At 41.1% G+C, this 16,804-nt stretch overlaps 1 protein-coding gene across 4 annotated transcripts in view; it reads left to right on the top strand.

Moving 5' to 3' along the window:
* FOCAD (focadhesin) overlaps positions 1 to 16,628 on the top strand; it is a 115,537-nt gene extending 98,909 nt beyond the window's left edge. For all 4 annotated transcript variants that reach the window (XM_072153814.1, XM_072153792.1, XM_072153806.1 and 1 more), the window contains 8 exons: positions 3,386 to 3,501; positions 4,606 to 4,860; positions 6,700 to 6,789; positions 7,018 to 7,195; positions 7,764 to 7,861; positions 9,110 to 9,352; positions 14,021 to 14,096; positions 16,251 to 16,628. In XM_072153814.1, coding sequence (XP_072009915.1) covers positions 3,386 to 3,501; positions 4,606 to 4,860; positions 6,700 to 6,789; positions 7,018 to 7,195; positions 7,764 to 7,861; positions 9,110 to 9,352; positions 14,021 to 14,096; positions 16,251 to 16,324 — 1,130 coding nt within the window. In that variant the 3' untranslated portion in view covers positions 16,325 to 16,628. The remainder of the gene's footprint in view (positions 1 to 3,385; positions 3,502 to 4,605; positions 4,861 to 6,699; positions 6,790 to 7,017; positions 7,196 to 7,763; positions 7,862 to 9,109; positions 9,353 to 14,020; positions 14,097 to 16,250) is intronic.
* Positions 16,629 to 16,804: the final 176 nt, after the last annotated feature.

Below are 16,804 nucleotides of genomic sequence, written 5' to 3'. Positions count from 1 at the left end.
AATATTGAAGAAGTAAAAGAAATAAGGGGCTAGATGTTGCACTACACATATTTGGGGTGTGGAACAATTGTCAATGATTTCCTATGAGAAAAATTGATTTGATATACAAGCAATTTGGATTACAAGTGCGAAGTCCTCCCACCAGGGCCTGACTTTATGTGTGGGGGCAGCTGAATTTCCCTGGAACCTGAGTGGCTGGCTTGATGAGTGGCCTAGTGCTAGTTGGGTGACAGGTAGCTTGGTCCAGGTGAAGTGGCCATCTTCTACACTGGGCAGGGCAAGCGAGGGGATGCAAGAAGAGGGGGAAGCTGCAATGTAATGAAGGTTCCCCCTGCAGCACTCCCAAGTAGGTGGTGAAGGGGAGCCCTGTGATGGTAACACTTGTGGAGACAGGGTTGATAAACCTATAACTCCTAGTCTCTTTATTCCACAGATTTCCAACACAGCAACAGGTAACCGGCTAAGATAGAAAGATTCTTCCTGAAGAGTCCACAAGGTAGCAGATGGTTCAGTTGCAGTCTGAGTGTAGCTCACAGCCCTAGTCTTTTGACTTTGTGCTGCAGAATAGCTTGGGGTGCTTGGGGATTAACCCCTTCCCGACTTGAGCAGTACAAGAATGGCGCAAGCCGGGTCATGGTGCATGGAGAGGTCTTGCGGGCCGAGCCCTCTCCATAGCCGTTAAGTCTTTGCTGCATATTGCAGCAAAGGCTTACCGGTAACACCCGAGATCGGTGCCGCCATCTTGCCGCAGATCGTCGCTCCCCGTGACATTATCAGGCAGCGGCAATCCTTCTTCTGAAGACCCGAGGCTACTTCATTTTAACCCATTCATTAAAATATGCTATCAGCACATTGTAATGAATGAGGAGGAAAATCCCCATATACTGCCAAACTGTAGTAGGGAGTCTGAAAAATAGTACAAGTAAAAATAAAAAAAAGTTAAAAAAAAATTGTAATAAAAAAACCTAAAAATTCACCCCCCTTTCCGAACTGATATAAATATTAATAAACAGTAAAAATCATAAACACATAAGGTATTGTCCGATCTATCAAAATATAATAACGGTTTTTCACTGCGTTTTACCCCGTAGCGGAAAATAGCGCCCAAAATCGAAAATGGCACTTTTTTGCCATTTTGAAAAATATAAAAAGTGATCAAAAGATTGCACAGTCCTACAAATTATAGCAATGAAAACGCCATCCAAAGTTCCAAAAAAATTATACCACCCACAGCTCCGTAGACCAAAGTATGAAAAAGTTATTGGCGCCAGAAATTTAAATTTTTTGTACAAGAGGTTTTAATTTTTGTAAATGTATGAAAACATTATAAAACCTATACAAATGTGTTATCCCCATGATCGCAGCGACCCAAAGAATAAAGTAGACATGTCATTTGTGGCGCACGGTGAAAGCTGTAAAGTTCAAGTACACAAGAAAACGTTGCCAATGCATTTTTTCACCATTTTCACTGCATTTTGAATTTTTTTCCTGTACACGGCATGGAATATTAAATACCGTCACTATGAAGTGCAATTTGTTACGCAAAAAATAAGTCATCACACAGCTCTTTATGTGGAAAAATAAAAAAGTTGTAGATTTTTGAAGGTGGGGAGTGAAAAATGGAAGTAAAAAGACTAAAAAGGGCCAAGTCGTTAAGGGGTTAATTTGGTGCAGGCCCTGTGAAGGGATGCACACAGAGCTGCTGGTCTGGTAGAGGGAAGGATTGACCTTGCACTCCAGCCAGAAGGTTTTTACATTTAACCTCTTTGCAACTGCCATATGGCTATATACGTCCTATTTGCACATACCCCTGCAGAAAGGACGTTTATAAATGTCATGATAGTGACCAACTTCAAACGGCTTTGTCTCTTGAACTCCTAGAAACACAATTGTAGTGTCATAATAATATGATATATGTGCTTATGCTTCACAGAACCAGAGCTATCCACCCTTAAATGAAAATTTTCACCAGGGACCTCATTTTCACTAAAGACAGGTTACAGAGGCCCGTTACAGCTGCATTACAAATATGCCTTTCTGCTTTCTCTAAGCATTTCCATTACAACATAATTATGGGCTATAGCTTACCTTGTAAACCTGACAGAATCATCAGTGTAGTCCTGATGTAAGCTCACCAGGCTGTGAGCTCTGTGAAGGAGCAGGAGGGAGGAGCACAAAGGTGGGGGCCAAGTGCTGAGCAGCATGCAGCACAGACAGAGGATTCTGTCATGGTGCAAGGTAATTATATTAAAGAGAACCCGTCATGCAAAATAACCCCTCTAAACTAAATAAATTTTCATAAACTGCCATTAGAGAGCATGTATGCTGTATGCAAATGACCTGTGAAATGTCCAATGAGTCATTAGCATATTCAAGCTGTCCACCTTATTCATGAGTGGGAGGCACAGCCACACCCCCAGTGCTTGACTGACAGCTGCTCCATGTGATGGCTGCGCCATGTGCTTGCTGGTGGCCACACCCCCTGCAGCCTGTGTGTGTATGGGAGCGATACAACAGCTCCAGGCTGCAGCCATGTTATAGCAGAACATGTCAGGTACTTGTGTAGCTGATGTCTGTGTCTCCGTTTATTAGGAGGATGCAGCATGTCTGCAGATGCAGCACACACACTAACTATGCTTTACTATACATTACACACAGACATGAGCAGGGGGAGGAGAGGGGAGGGGTAACAGGGGTGACATCACTGCCTCTGAACATGTGACCAGCCTCATTTACATAATAAAGAAATGATGATTTTGCAACGATTAATGTATGAAATAACTAGATAAGGGCTGGGATGGGATCCTTGTGATCTGCTCCAACAGGTATTAGTGACAAGACAAGTGACACAGACCTGATGACAGGTGTCCTTTAAATATTGTGATGCAAATGATTAGAGAAGGAAGATAAGCATATTTCCTATGCAGCTGTAATGGGCTTCTGTAACCAGTCTTTAGTTAAAATGAGGTCAAGTTAAAGTCTCACATGTCAAATAAAAACCAAAGAAGCGCCTAACAGAACTGCTAAATTTGACCTGGGCATTCAGGCACCAATGACCACTGGTCATTAGATGGTGTTATAGACTAAGGAATGAATCCCTTGGCAATAGCTAGATTATTCTGCCATTGCATCCAGAGCTGTTCATACTCTGCTTTTCAGTGGGAGTGGGTTAGTTAATAATCCAACGCTCCACTTTATCTAGAATCACAAGATCAGAATTGTCAAGTGCAAATAACAAATGTAATGTGTGCTGTTTTCTGTGCTTCAGTTAGAGATAATTTCATTGTATATTTCTCTCGCTGGTGCATTGTGATTCATGATCTTGTGATTCTATGAATAGGTGTTTTATCTTAATAAATACAGATTTTTTTTTTCTTTTACATAGGTGAGGAAATCCAGATGCTCTGTGTCCAGATTGCCGTGACTCAGGCCCAGACCTCTCCGAATGCAGCTGTGCTGCTTGGAATGTGGGTGGTCCCACCCTTAGTTTATAGTCTCAATGTAAGTACCCGCCCATAATCATTGGCAAAAATTAGGTATCAAGCATTTTCATCTATCACACAGATTAATTAGTTTTTTCAAAAGTGGATATTATTTGCAAGCCAATATACAGAGAGCCATTTCAAGAATCTAGCCGCACATGCCTCTAACTGCGTATTTGCTTCCATCCTTTTAGTCAGAAACATTCTTTTCTTAATGGTACAAAGCCATTGCCACCTGCTCTACAGATGGTTGCTTGTGTGCTCCACCTTACTAAGCAGAAATATTGAACTTTTTATCTGGCACACATCTCTTTACAGTTTTGTGATTATTTTTTGTTGTTTCTATATAACAATATCACTAACATTGGTATTTATTTTCTGTTTGATCTTTTCTGTGTAAATTATCTCGAAAATGGAAGGGTTAATATATTTATTATTGAGGTGAATACCGTATTTTCCGGACTATAAGGCGCACTTAAAAGCCTTGGATTTCCTTGGAAATCCAAAGTGCGCCTTATAGTCCGGTGCTCCCTATGTATGGCGCTGGGCAGCGGACCATACTTACATAGGTCCCCGCTACCGGAGACCGGAGACAGCAGATCTCCAGCGGGAACTGCAGACCACGCGGCACGAACAACTTCTGACGCGTGGTCTGCAGTTCCCGCTGGAGATCTGCTGTCTCCGGTAGCGGGGACCTATGTAAGTATGGTCCGCTGCCCTCCTCCACCTCCCCCTCACCTTCCCCGCGTTGCCGCGTCTCGTCGGGTCTCGTCTTCGTGTCGCGTCTCTTCTCCGCGTCGCGTCCCGTCGGGTCTCCGCTCCGCCCCCGGACCTCCGACACGCCCCCGGACCCCGCGCCTTATAGTCCGATGTGCCTTATATATGGAATTATATATTATTATATGGAAAATACGGTATTCTAAATCATTTGTAATATATATTTCCTATATATATCTTATATGTAAACATCAGCATTGTCATCGACTATAAGCTTTTACTATCCATTATCTGATTTCCCTTGTATGTATTGTCTTCTTGAGGTTTTGGCAGAATATTTGGAATTTGGCCTGTTTTCCATTATACATGTTTTTTTCCTTCATTTAGAGAATTTTTTGCATTGCAGGTCAGAACACGCTCCTACCTGGCTTCTTCTCTGTCACTATGGATGAAGCATGTCTCAGAGGATAAGCTGTGGACTTTTGCTGATGTCTTTATGATTTCACAGTTTGAAAGTAAAACATTGGATATGGAGATGTCAAATTATATTTTACTTGGTATGACGCAGGCTATGAAGCTTCCTAACCCTCCACAACATTGCTGGAGTTTCCTGTGTAAAACCATAGAAAGGCTATACCAGCTATTACCAGAAGAGATTCAGGCAAGTACTTAACTATTTGTACACTGTTATACGTGGTCTCCCCATCATAATTACCAATACCTGTTTCAAAGTTAGGTCTAGTTTACACAGGGAAAAAGTATTGAGCTTGCTTTCTGAATTTGCTTGCTGTACCATATTTTTCGGACTAAAAGCCACTTTTTTTTGCAAGAAAGGCTTGCTAAAAAGTGCCCAAGTCTTACTGTCCGAAGGTCCAGCACTCCCAGAGCCCCCTGACTAATGTCCTTGAGATTAGGTGAAGCTCTGAAAAAGAATTTCTCTGAGAGACCAGAGCCTCTTTGCTCTTCCCGACATGGCTATAACTGCAGGACCTAGAATGTGCCTTAAGCATGTGACCTATCACATGCTTCCTGCATTGCTCCAAAGTCCTTAAATGGAACCTGTCGCCACAGAACCACATTATAAACCCCCAACAGTACCTTCTAGATAACTGTTATTTTATTTTCATGGTTCCTTTGTGTATTCTGCATATTGCAGCTTCATCCCAAAAAAGCACTTTTATTCAGCCTGTTTTCTCTCATCGATGTAGTCAAGTTCTCTCCCGCCCCCTCACAGCTGCTGTGCCTGGTAAACTCATCCCTCCATGACGCTGACCCTTGTTCATGTCTTAGCATTCGTGTTTGAAAACTCTGCACATGCGCTGTGTTACTTGGGACGCCGTGCTGCATGTTGAGTAGTGTGTGCCATGCTGAATTTGTGTTAGAGCTAGCCGGCCATACTCCGACATGCACAGCCACACCACTCATTCAAATACGTGAGTTTTCAAACTCCAGCACTGTTACATGAACAGGGGGCAGTGCCAAGGGATTTGTGGAGGGGTGGGTTTACCGGACACAGTGGCTGTGAGGGGGCAGGAGGGAGCTTCACTGGTCTCTTGCCTTCTTCACTGCATCGATGATAGAAACCAGACTGTATAAAAGTGTTTTTTTTTAGTCAAAGCTGAAACATACAGAATACTCAAAGGAATCATGATAATAAAATTATAGTCATCTAGAAGGTACTGTTTGGGGTTTATAGTGTGGTTCTGTATTGACAGCTTCCCATCGGGCCTGGGTGTAGGGATACACTAAAATAACATATATATAAAATAACGGATACACTAAAATAACACATCCTAGGTCTGAATGAAATATTCTAGTTGAACATTGTGTTCTGTATAAAGTTGAATGTGCTGACACAATTTGTCTTGTTTTAAGGACATTATATCAAAGTTGGATCAGCTTGGAGTGTGTTTTTCCACCTTAATTTTGTGGGTGACTCCAAATCCAGGCCTCTACTGGTTAAAAAAATTTTTATTTTCCATTGATGATGTTTTGGTGCTTTTGTTGTCAGCACATTCAACTTTGTACAGAGCAAATGAGAATATTTAATTAATTCATTTATTCATTCATTCAGATCTAGGATGTGTTAATTTAGTGTTCCCTTTATTTTTTGAGCAGTGTATATATGGATGTAGTAGAGCTGTGTGTTCAGTCTAGTGCTGAGGGTGTGGAGATACTACTCTCATGCATCATTCAGGTGGGATATTGCCTCATTGTTCAAATCCTGAATGTTCTCTGGACTCTTGCTATGAACTCCAATAGATTTTCTATTGCATTCGGGGCCAGTAATTGGTTGGGCCACTATTATTATTATTTTTTAGAAAATTGGTGATGTGTTCAATACATAATTCACCTCCTGTGTATGCTAAACTTTTTTGCCAGTTCTCTAATCCTGAGGATTGTTTGCTCAGGGGTACTATAGGGTTTTTCTCATTTGATGGATTTCATTTTTTAGTATGATTTTCTAATTTCTTTTATATTTTCCATGCATTTCATGCAGAAGAAAAACATTGGTATGTACCTTGAAGTCGCAAAATGCATATCTGAATTGCCAGATACTGAAGTTGAAAGAATTTGCTGTATGTCCAAGGTAAACTGTTAAACATAAGGATGAAATCTTCAATTAAAAGCTGAAGTCTGGCTGGGATGGGGGAGGGGGGACTGTTTTTTCTTTTTATTGTTCATATGTTCATAAAAATTGAAAAATGAATAAAGAAATATCTGATTAAAAAAGCTGAAGTCTTATTAGATTTGCTGATTAGAATATATATCATATTTTGTTTTTCTTCTTTGACTTTTCCCATTCCATAATCTGCAGGATATTATGTTGAAGCCAGCTTTTATAAGAGTGTACCTCATCTCTCAAGGGCGTCTGCCATTATCACATTTAAGAGAAGTGATAGAGGTAGCTTTGGAGTGCAGTGATAAGCAGACCATCATCTGGATTTTACTACAAACTTTCTACCAAGCAAGAGTCATAAGCCATCAGAATACAGGTACTAGAATACTAAAAATACTCAAACATTACACCTAGATATGATGAGGAAAATGACACAAAACACATATTTTTCAGATGGATCTATGTGCTCTGAAAGCTATCAATGTATTGTAGCTGAATTCTTTTATGTCTTGGTTAGTTTCATTTTTTTTTTTGATCACTGGCGATGGCATATACTTGAGTATAAGTAAGTTTTTCAGCACAAAAATATAACTTAATACTTACCTCTAGAAGAGATGGTTCCGTAAGCTCTGCCCATGCACACACTATAATACGGTGGTGTTGCCACCTGATACCCTCATAGTGTGTGCGTGGGCATTGCACATGGACCTGTGGCATTGTGCTGGGCATACCTCTATACTGGGGTCATGTGCTTGGCATACCTATATAATGGGGACATGTGCTTGGCATACCTATATACTGCAGTATACCATATTCTTTCATTGTTCTTTAAATCTGTACACATGTTCTACATTTTACAGGTTTTTGTGACAGTGATTTTTTTTTTGTTCATAATTCTACGCCAATAAATTTTTTCAATTTTATTTTCGAATTTTTTTTTTTAGGAATTTTGAAAAGATTGGATTGGCTGCTGGATTTCATTAGTTACATAAGAAATGTGACTTATAAGGCCACACCTTTGCAAACTGTTCCTTTAAGTAAGGTACATCTTACATTTCATAGGTTCCCATTCAATGATTAAGGATTGTATTCTTGGCATGTTTGTTGTATTAATTTAATACCTATAAGAAAAATGCTCATGCAAATTTCCCTTTACTATGTAACTAAACAAATGTCTACAGTAGTATAGAATGGACTAGTACAACCAAAATACACAAAACCAATCATAATTCTTAATAATCTTCATAACGCACAATAAAAATATGTGGTCACAAAGTCATTCTATCCTAAACAGCTCCCAGGTAACGTACAAGGCAGTTTCTCAAGTCGAATTTGTAGACAAGTTGGAAATGAGGAGGCATGTGCTGGTGACATCTTGTGAGTCTTAATTCTCCCACCCATTCTCTCACCAGTGCAGCGCATTTCTTCCTTAGCTATGTGCGACTTGTTCCATTTCCAACAGCAGCAGCTTTTATGTACATTCCTTCTTTCTTTTTCCTGCAAATTGCATGTCCTTCTACAAGTCACTAAGGACTCTCTTTCTGGACTCTCATAGGCTTCCTTAGTAACCCACCATCTGAAATAGCTGGGTAAAAACAAGCCGCTGCAAACTCTGCCAGCTCACAGCCGAGCCGGAACCATTGAACTTAATGCCGATCTTTCTTCAGTGAGCCTTGTCAGCTGCACATCGTGAAGAGAAGCCAATACAAATGCTTGTTCTAGCTCTGATAGCAGTGACTTCTCTCTACACAATTCTTTCTATCTGTGCATTTCCTCCTGCAAGCCACTGATGTATCAGGATGACTGTGCTGGAGAGGAATGCGCAAGCATCCTTGGCTACTGGGTATCTGAGATAGCAGGGGAAAAGCAAGCCGCTGTGCTAGAAAAACAAGAAACCTCATGAATAGAAATCAGACTAGGGCAAGTTCTCGCTGACTGTATGATCACTGTTCGTGAGTGTGGGTCATCAACAAGTCGGAATGAAGTCCGGGACTGCTTGTATACCTCCATAGCGCCCTGAAGCACGTTTCGCCATCAGGTTTCTCAAGGGTATTATTTAGATATTTACATGACTTTTTAGCCACCTTATACATATCATGGATTATTGCCCACTTTTGGTTTGGTTTGAACACAATTATTTTTCATTGCATGTTTTTAGGTTCTGGCGACCATATATTTTTATATGCATAAAGATTAATATGGGTTATCTTTGGTTTGGTTCCATTAGTTCATTCTGAACTATGTGTAGGCATATAATGTTTGTAACATTGGTTTATCTTTTTTATTTTAGGGCGTGGACTTCCTTTTCTATGTTTTTGCTGCTTCCGTAGTTGCCTGGGGTGATCATTCTACACCTTTACTTCTTGGCATCCATGGTAACTGGTTGGCATTTAATTGTGAATCTCCATTTATCTCCGGTTCTTTTGGCAAACATGCTTTAGACGCATTCACTGTCAATGAATGTTTATCTGCATTACCAGCAAGTTTACAGTCACTATTAACCAAAGAGCCGTGGAAGGAACATGCACAGAAGGTAACTATTTTCTGTACTAAACTTACAGTAAATCCCACAGACATTTCACATGAAATGTATTTAGCAACTGTTCATTTATTATGAATCTATTCTGACGCCCAGAATAGGATTTGGAAGGAAAGTACTAGCTGGCCATTTCTGACCGACTTATTCTATGTGTTGGCCGAGAATAAAGGAGATGTTTAATGTGGGCCGACACAGTGAAAGGCTTAAAGGGAACCCGTCACCAGGAGACCCATTTTTAGCACTACCCCAGTCCCCACAGAGCATAGTACATACACTGCCAAAGTGTTTGTGTATAAAAAATTGGTTTTACAGAAAAAAAGAAATGTTATATTGTACCTTTCATTAGCATCTGCTGTGTGACTAGGCATTTGGCTGTAGAGGAGCAGGGGGAGTCGCTAAGCCAAGTGATGGGTGTTTTCATATATTTGAAAAGGTCACATGGAGTAGCTGTTCCCCAAGGGTGGGGGGAACTGCTCCTTTCCAGACCCTCCCATTTGTCAACTGCCTAGTCACACAGCACATGCTAATGAAAGGTACAATATAACATATCTTTTTTTCTGTAAAACCAATTTTTTTTTTACTTAAAATTATCTTTATTTTATCAATGAAAAATACAGACATTTATATACATTTGGCTACCCAAACAATCGAAATGATACCTCAAAAGGATAGCTCACCAACAATCGAAATGTGGAAACAGAGTGTTATGGAAGTGATCAAATTAGAAAGAATGTCCTTGGCGACAAAAGAAAGTAAAGTGGTATGGGATAAGAAATGGTATAAGTGGTTGCACTATATGGAGACAGCAGGGGGAGTGTAGGAGAGGGGGTGGGGGATGTGAGTAAACAGAGAGCTCCTTTCTTTTTCTTTTTTTTTTTTTTCTCTTTCTTGTCTTTCTTTTCTCTCTCTTTTTCTGGTCCTCCTTTTCCTTCATCGGATATGGTCTTGTCCTCGGGGGGTAATATCAGATGAATATATGTAGTTGATGGTTTCCAAAGTAATATAATGATTGTTGATATTAATGAGCTATTGAACCATGTGATTGTTTGTTACATTGTGGTTTGAATGTATTGTATTACTGATTTATTTAATCATGTGCTTGTACTATGCACTGAGGGGGGGGGGGGGGTAGAGGGGAGGGAAGGAAAGGGGGAAAAAACGCACAGATTATGTATCTAAATGAACTTATGCATTATTATTTGTGGTAAAACCAATTTTTAATGCAAAAACACTTTGGCATTGTATGTACTATGCTCTGTGAGGACTGGGGAAGTGCTAAAAATGGGTCTCCTGCTGACAGGTTCCCTTTAAATAGGAAGCATATAAGAAAATGTTGCATTACATGTTTTGTCATTTGTACTGCATTTGGAGTATTTTTTCCAGCTTCTTATTACATTGCCCTGGATATTAAATATATCCTACAAATTTCTGCTACAAATGCACAGACATCCCTGTACAGACAGTCCCCGGTTTGCAAATAAGGTTCTGTAGGTTGGTAATTAAAGGGCATCTACCACCAGGATTAAGAACTGTATGCAAATGAGCCTGAGAGGCTCCAGGCTCCATAGCTGTTAATGGAGCCTGGAGCCCCTCAGGCACATTTGCATACAGCCTTTCATCATAGTGGTAGATATCCTTTAACCCCTTAAGGGGTATTTTCCCTCATTTCTCGATCTTCAAAAATCCATAACTTTTTATTTTTCTGTGTACAGAGCTGTGTGAGGGCTTATTTTGTGCGTAACAAATTTTACTTTCCTGTGTTATTTATTATTCCATGCCACGTAGTGGGAAGCCGGAAAAAAATTCCAAATGTGGACAAATTGAAAAAAATTGTGCGTTACGTTCTTGTGGGCTCAGTTTTTACTACTTTCACTCTGCGCTCCAAATAACAGCTCCACTTTATTCTTTGGTTTGGTACGATCGCGGTGATACCAAATTTATACAGGTTTATTGCGTTTACAAAAATTAATACATTTACAAAAATTAAACGAATGTGTACAAAAAAGAAAAAAAAATTTGCCATCTTCTGACGCTAATAACTTTTTCATACTTCAGTGTACGGAGCTGGGGGAGGGGTCATTTTTTGCGAAATGAGCCGACGTTTTCATTTCTACCATTTTGAGGTCTGTGCGACATTTTGATCACTTTTCATTACATTTTTTATGTCATGTAAAAAGGTGTAAAAGTTGGTTTCGGACATTTGGGCGGCATTTCCTGTCTCCGAGGTCACCGCCGGCCGCAACTGGTTTTATATTTTGATCGGGCATTTTGGGACGTGACGGTACCCAATGCGTCTGATTTTTACTGTTTATTATGTTTTATATCAGTTCTAGAGAAAGAAGGGCGATTTGAACTTTTAATATTTTATTAATTTTTACATTTTGTAAACTTTTTTTTTCACTTTTTCTTAGACCCTCTAGGGTACATTAACCCTAGATGGTCAGATCGTTCCTACCATATGCTGCAATACTACTGTATCACAGTATATGGCATTTCTGCACACTATACATTACAGTGAGCCACTGGCTCATTGTAATGAATATGCAGAAGCCATTAAGCCTCGGGTCAGACGAAGAGCCCATCTCTGTACTAAGAGTCTTCTGTAAGTTGGGTGAGCATAACCCAGTGACTGCTTGTATCTGGTGTGCTCTGTTTATTAACCTCCCTTTAGTTTTCTAGGTATTCTCACAGTCTACAAGCTTAAGGCTTATTTACACGGCCGTCTGCGGGGACGTACATGCGGCCGCAAATTTGCGGCCGCATGTACGTCCCCATAGACGGCAATAGCGGCACGGCGCAGATGCCGGGCTGCACACCGCAAAAAGATAGAGCATGCTCTATCTTTCGGCGTGTGTGCGGCCGTGCGCCGCTATTCTCTATGGAGGGAGGAGGGGTCACCTCCTTCTCCTCTCCAGCACACGGCGGGCATACCGCGTGTGAATGAGCACTTAGGCTTTATGCGCTCATCCATGTGTTCACTGGGGCTCATCTAGGCATAGCTCAAAGCTGAGTGCATAAGAGGAAGAGGGGTGAGCGCTGTATAGAAAGATGAACTATGGGTGCAGTGATTTGGCTGCAAATTGTGCAGCTGGATCGCTGTTCCCCATACGGTCCTGTGCATGGGGCCTTAAAGAAATATTCCCACGAAGACAAGATTCTTAAATATACTCAGGATAACAAAATAATACATTCTCTAATCCAATGTTCTTTTAAAAAATACAGCATTTCCCAGATATAATTCCAACCTGTCTCTATAAGGCCTGGTGTATACAATTTTGTTTGCCTAGCCCCGACCCTGAATCTACTGGCTTGGGGTCAGGGGGACATATTGGGGCACATTTACTACCCAGTCCGGAGGAGATGACGAAAGTGCATTGTCCGTGTATAATGCACTGTGCCGCGATTCAAGAAGATCGTGCACCCAATATCCTGCATGTGTTGCTTCCCCGTTCAGGTCCTCCGGAGTTCACAATCTTCCTCCCGGCACATGTAAGTGCATGGCTTGCGACACAATTTTTAAGTTAAATCCTGTGGTTTGTCTGAATTGGTCAGATCGCCCGGCGGCACGCCCCGGATGTGTGTCGCATGCAAGCCGACACGATCGCGTGCAACACAATCACCTGCTAAATACCTTAGTAAATAAGCCCCATTGTTCTCCTGTCTGACGCTGCACTGAACAGCTATTTGCAGTGCCCCCCACCTTTGTATTCCCGGACAATCTCACACAGAGACTTCCTGCCGGTAAGAAACACATTGTGAGGAGTGTAAAGCTACAGGCAGATAAGGTCTTTATTCAGGGGAGATGTAGGCATGTAGAAGAACTATGTGTATGTTATGGCTGTTACAACAGAGCTGAGAATGTCACGTGTAATATGCATCTCATGGATCTCATCATCTCTTATCTCCAATCTGTCTCATCTCTCTTTCTATGTGGCAGATACTAGTGAATGTTCAGAGGCTAAATGAAAGTGTATACAAAATTGGACTCTGATAATCTAAGCACATTGTCAGCACACAGCATAATGGGGCTTATTTACTAAGGGCCTACGGCTGCATTTCCGTTGGGTTTTCGGGGATCGCGCCGCTGGGACATGGATTAAGAAGGGGATTTGGCACACCAGTGCCGGCTTTCATGCGCCAGAAATTGGGGGGTGGGCCGTCTTGACAATCCAACTGATTCGGACAGAGCGTGGAATTTAACTTTAATATTGTGTTGCAAGACATGCACTTACATGCACCGGAAGAAGATGGGGAACTCTGGCGGACCTGAGCGGGGAGCGACACATGCAGGATATCAGGTGCACAATTTAAGTGAATCGCGGCAGTGTTCTTTCTCGTCGGACACTCCGAATTGGGGAATGTGTTGGACCAGGTAAGTAAAAATGTACCCCGATGTCTCTGCTTAGAGAGTCCCCGCCCACACTCTGGAATTTTACACTGACCATCATGAAGTTATAGGAACTAAAACAGCAATAAAACTGAGTAAAATTGTAAAGTAAGGGGGTTAAAAATTATTATTATTGTGTGAACATCACTAGAGGATTAAAATTGAGAATTTTCTTTCACGGGTAAACCCTTTTAATGGTATTAATGAAGTAGCAGTTGCTGGTTCTTTTATCTTCTACTATCAATACATAATTAGAAGCCATTTCTCTTCAACAGTTTATCGATTGGATGATGAATCTCCTTGACAGTCAAGAGGGAGCCTTATCCAATGAAGCAAGGACAGTTTTAAAAGGTATGGGTAATGTTAAATTGTATAATAGCAGCAAATTGGATAGTTTATTTGAGGCAAAATCATTTGGTGAACAAACAGCATAATGAGAACCAAGGGACAGCTCAGCTTGGCAAAGTGTGTTGCACGGTCAGGTAAAAAAAAAAAAAATAGCCTAAGCTTTGAACATGTATTGTAGCACTTTTAAAGAGGACCTGTCACCCCGAAAAATCCCCCCCCCCATAACCATATGACCATGTGTGGAAAAAGTAGAAAATTTTTAATTTTGAAAATCAAGAATTTTTGCGCATTTTCACCAAATATGCTTTTTTTCATAAAGAAATGCAAAACATGCCACCAAAATTTTTCAACTAACATGAAGTACAAAGTGTCACAAGAAAACAATTTCAAAATCACCTGGATATGTTAAAGCGTTCCGAAGTTATAACCACTTGTAGTGTCACATGTCAGATTTGAAATAATGGGTCGTGTCAGGATGGAGAAAAATTTGAAAAGCACGAGGAACATATGTCAAGCAGCCAAAAGAAATATAATTAACAATATTTTATTGGAGTACAAATACAAACGGAAAACTCAAAAGGACAAAAATAATAAAAACATTTAAAACACGGAAATGCAGGTCAACTGCCTTCGTGACTAAACATAGCAGATGATGCCATGCAATAGTGTCAAACCACCTGCAACAGGACCCCCCAGAACACACCAAATGATGAACCAAACTAATACCACATACTGCACTCAAGCTATAACAAGGAATGTACTACACAATGTAGAGGTCTAAGCAGGAGAGGACCAGGTGTGAGTCAACTCCATATAACGCCACCAGGGCAAAAAAACGGTCGGCCCTGACGGTGTAATGTATGGTCCGCAGAGTGAAAAATCACTAAAAATAACCAAATCCAATAAAAGAATAAACAAATCCAATAAAAGACCCAGATGGCTATGGATAAAGCTGAGGCAGAATATTACCAAGTGTGTGGAGGTGGTCCAAGGGAGCCCAGGCAATGCCCCGCGAATCGCGGCTTCCTCAGGGGTGCCCAAATGAGGTGGCGTCTGTGTTTAAATACCTGGTGTAACGATGACATCCCGCACTGCCGGTGTGTGGCCAGAGCGTCATGGCGGCGCCCATGCGGTCACGTGATCGGCAATTTCACGTGACCCAGTGACGTCACTTCCGGTGACGTAAGTCTCCGTGTCCGCACATCATTTCCGGTGACGTCACTTCCGGTGACGTAAGTCTCCGTGTCCGCGCATGCGCGGACACGGAGACTTACGTCACAGGAAGTGACGTCACTGGGTCACGTGAAATTGCCGATCACGTGACCGCATGGGCGCCGCCATAACGCTCGGGCCACACACCGGCAGTGCGGGATGTCATCGTTACACCAGGTATTTAAACACAGACGCCACCTCATTTGGGCACCCCTGAGGAAGCCGCGATTCGCGGCGATACGCGTGGGGCATTGCCTGGGCTCCCTTGGACCACCTCCACACACTTGGTAATATTCTGCCTCAGCTTTATCCATAGCCATCTGGGTCTTTTATTGGATTTGTTTATTCTTTTATTGGATTTGGTTATTTTTAGTGATTTTTCACTCTGCGGACCATACATTACACCGTCAGGGCCGACCGTTTTTTTGCCCTGGTGGCGTTATATGGAGTTGACTCACACCTGGTCCTCTCCTGCTTAGACCTCTACATTGTGTAGTACATTCCTTGTTATAGCTTGAGTGCAGTATGTGGTATTAGTTTGGTTCATCATTTGGTGTGTTCTGGGGGGTCCTGTTGCAGGTGGTTTGACACTATCGCATGGCATCATCTGCTATGTTTAGTCACGAAGGCAGTTGACCTGCATTTTCGTGTTTTAAATGTTTTTATTATTTTTGTCCTTTTGAGTTTTCCGTTTGTATTTGTACTCCAATAAAATATTGTTAATTATATTTCTTTTGGCTGCTTGACATATGTTCCTCGTGCTTTTCTAATTTGTTATTCGCATATGTGCAGCATACAGATCCCTCCTCTTATATCTTCTAGAGGTAGATTCCATTTCTGTATTCTAGGATGGAGAAAAATGGCTTTGGCGATAAGAGGTTAACACTAATCTGTAGTTAGTATACCTGACTGCAAGATCAAATGTATTTTTTTTTTCCCTTTCAGCTTCGCTTTTTAACTTGAGAGGTCTTCCAGAGTTTAAGAGAAAAGCTGTGTGGACCAGAGCTTATGGCTGGTAACAGTCTCCTGTTTGGCAAGCTCTGTGCGGCGCTGCGTAATCTGGGTGCGCTATATAAATAAAGCAATTATTATTATTACAGTATTGTATGACTTCGGCAGGTCATTTATATACAGGTCAGTTTATTATGAAGCCTTAATACATACTGTAGCATTTTGTTCTGAAAATATGCTCATAAAATGCCAAGCTGCTGGACCAACAGAAGTGATCTATAAATCCACACTTACAGACAGCTGTGTATATTACTTGTGAAGACCGTGTCATGTATGTATTTTCTTAAAATAAAAATCTTGTATTCAATCCAATATGACTAAGTGTTATTAAAATTCATATCTGCAGATATACATGGAAAGTCTGAAATGTTTGGAAATAAATGTTTGTATTCCTTGCATTTTGCAATAAATGGGCATATCCAAATACCTCTAGATAATTTTCTTTTCTACGACTGCCACAAACCTGGAAGCCTAAAATGTTGTTATTT

The sequence above is a fragment of the Engystomops pustulosus genome, chromosome 1 (assembly GCF_040894005.1).
Source record: "Engystomops pustulosus chromosome 1, aEngPut4.maternal, whole genome shotgun sequence".
Taxonomy (NCBI): domain Eukaryota; kingdom Metazoa; phylum Chordata; class Amphibia; order Anura; family Leptodactylidae; genus Engystomops; species Engystomops pustulosus.
The sequence above is the reverse complement of the archived record's forward strand: the minus strand, read 5'-3'. Positions and strand labels throughout refer to the sequence as shown.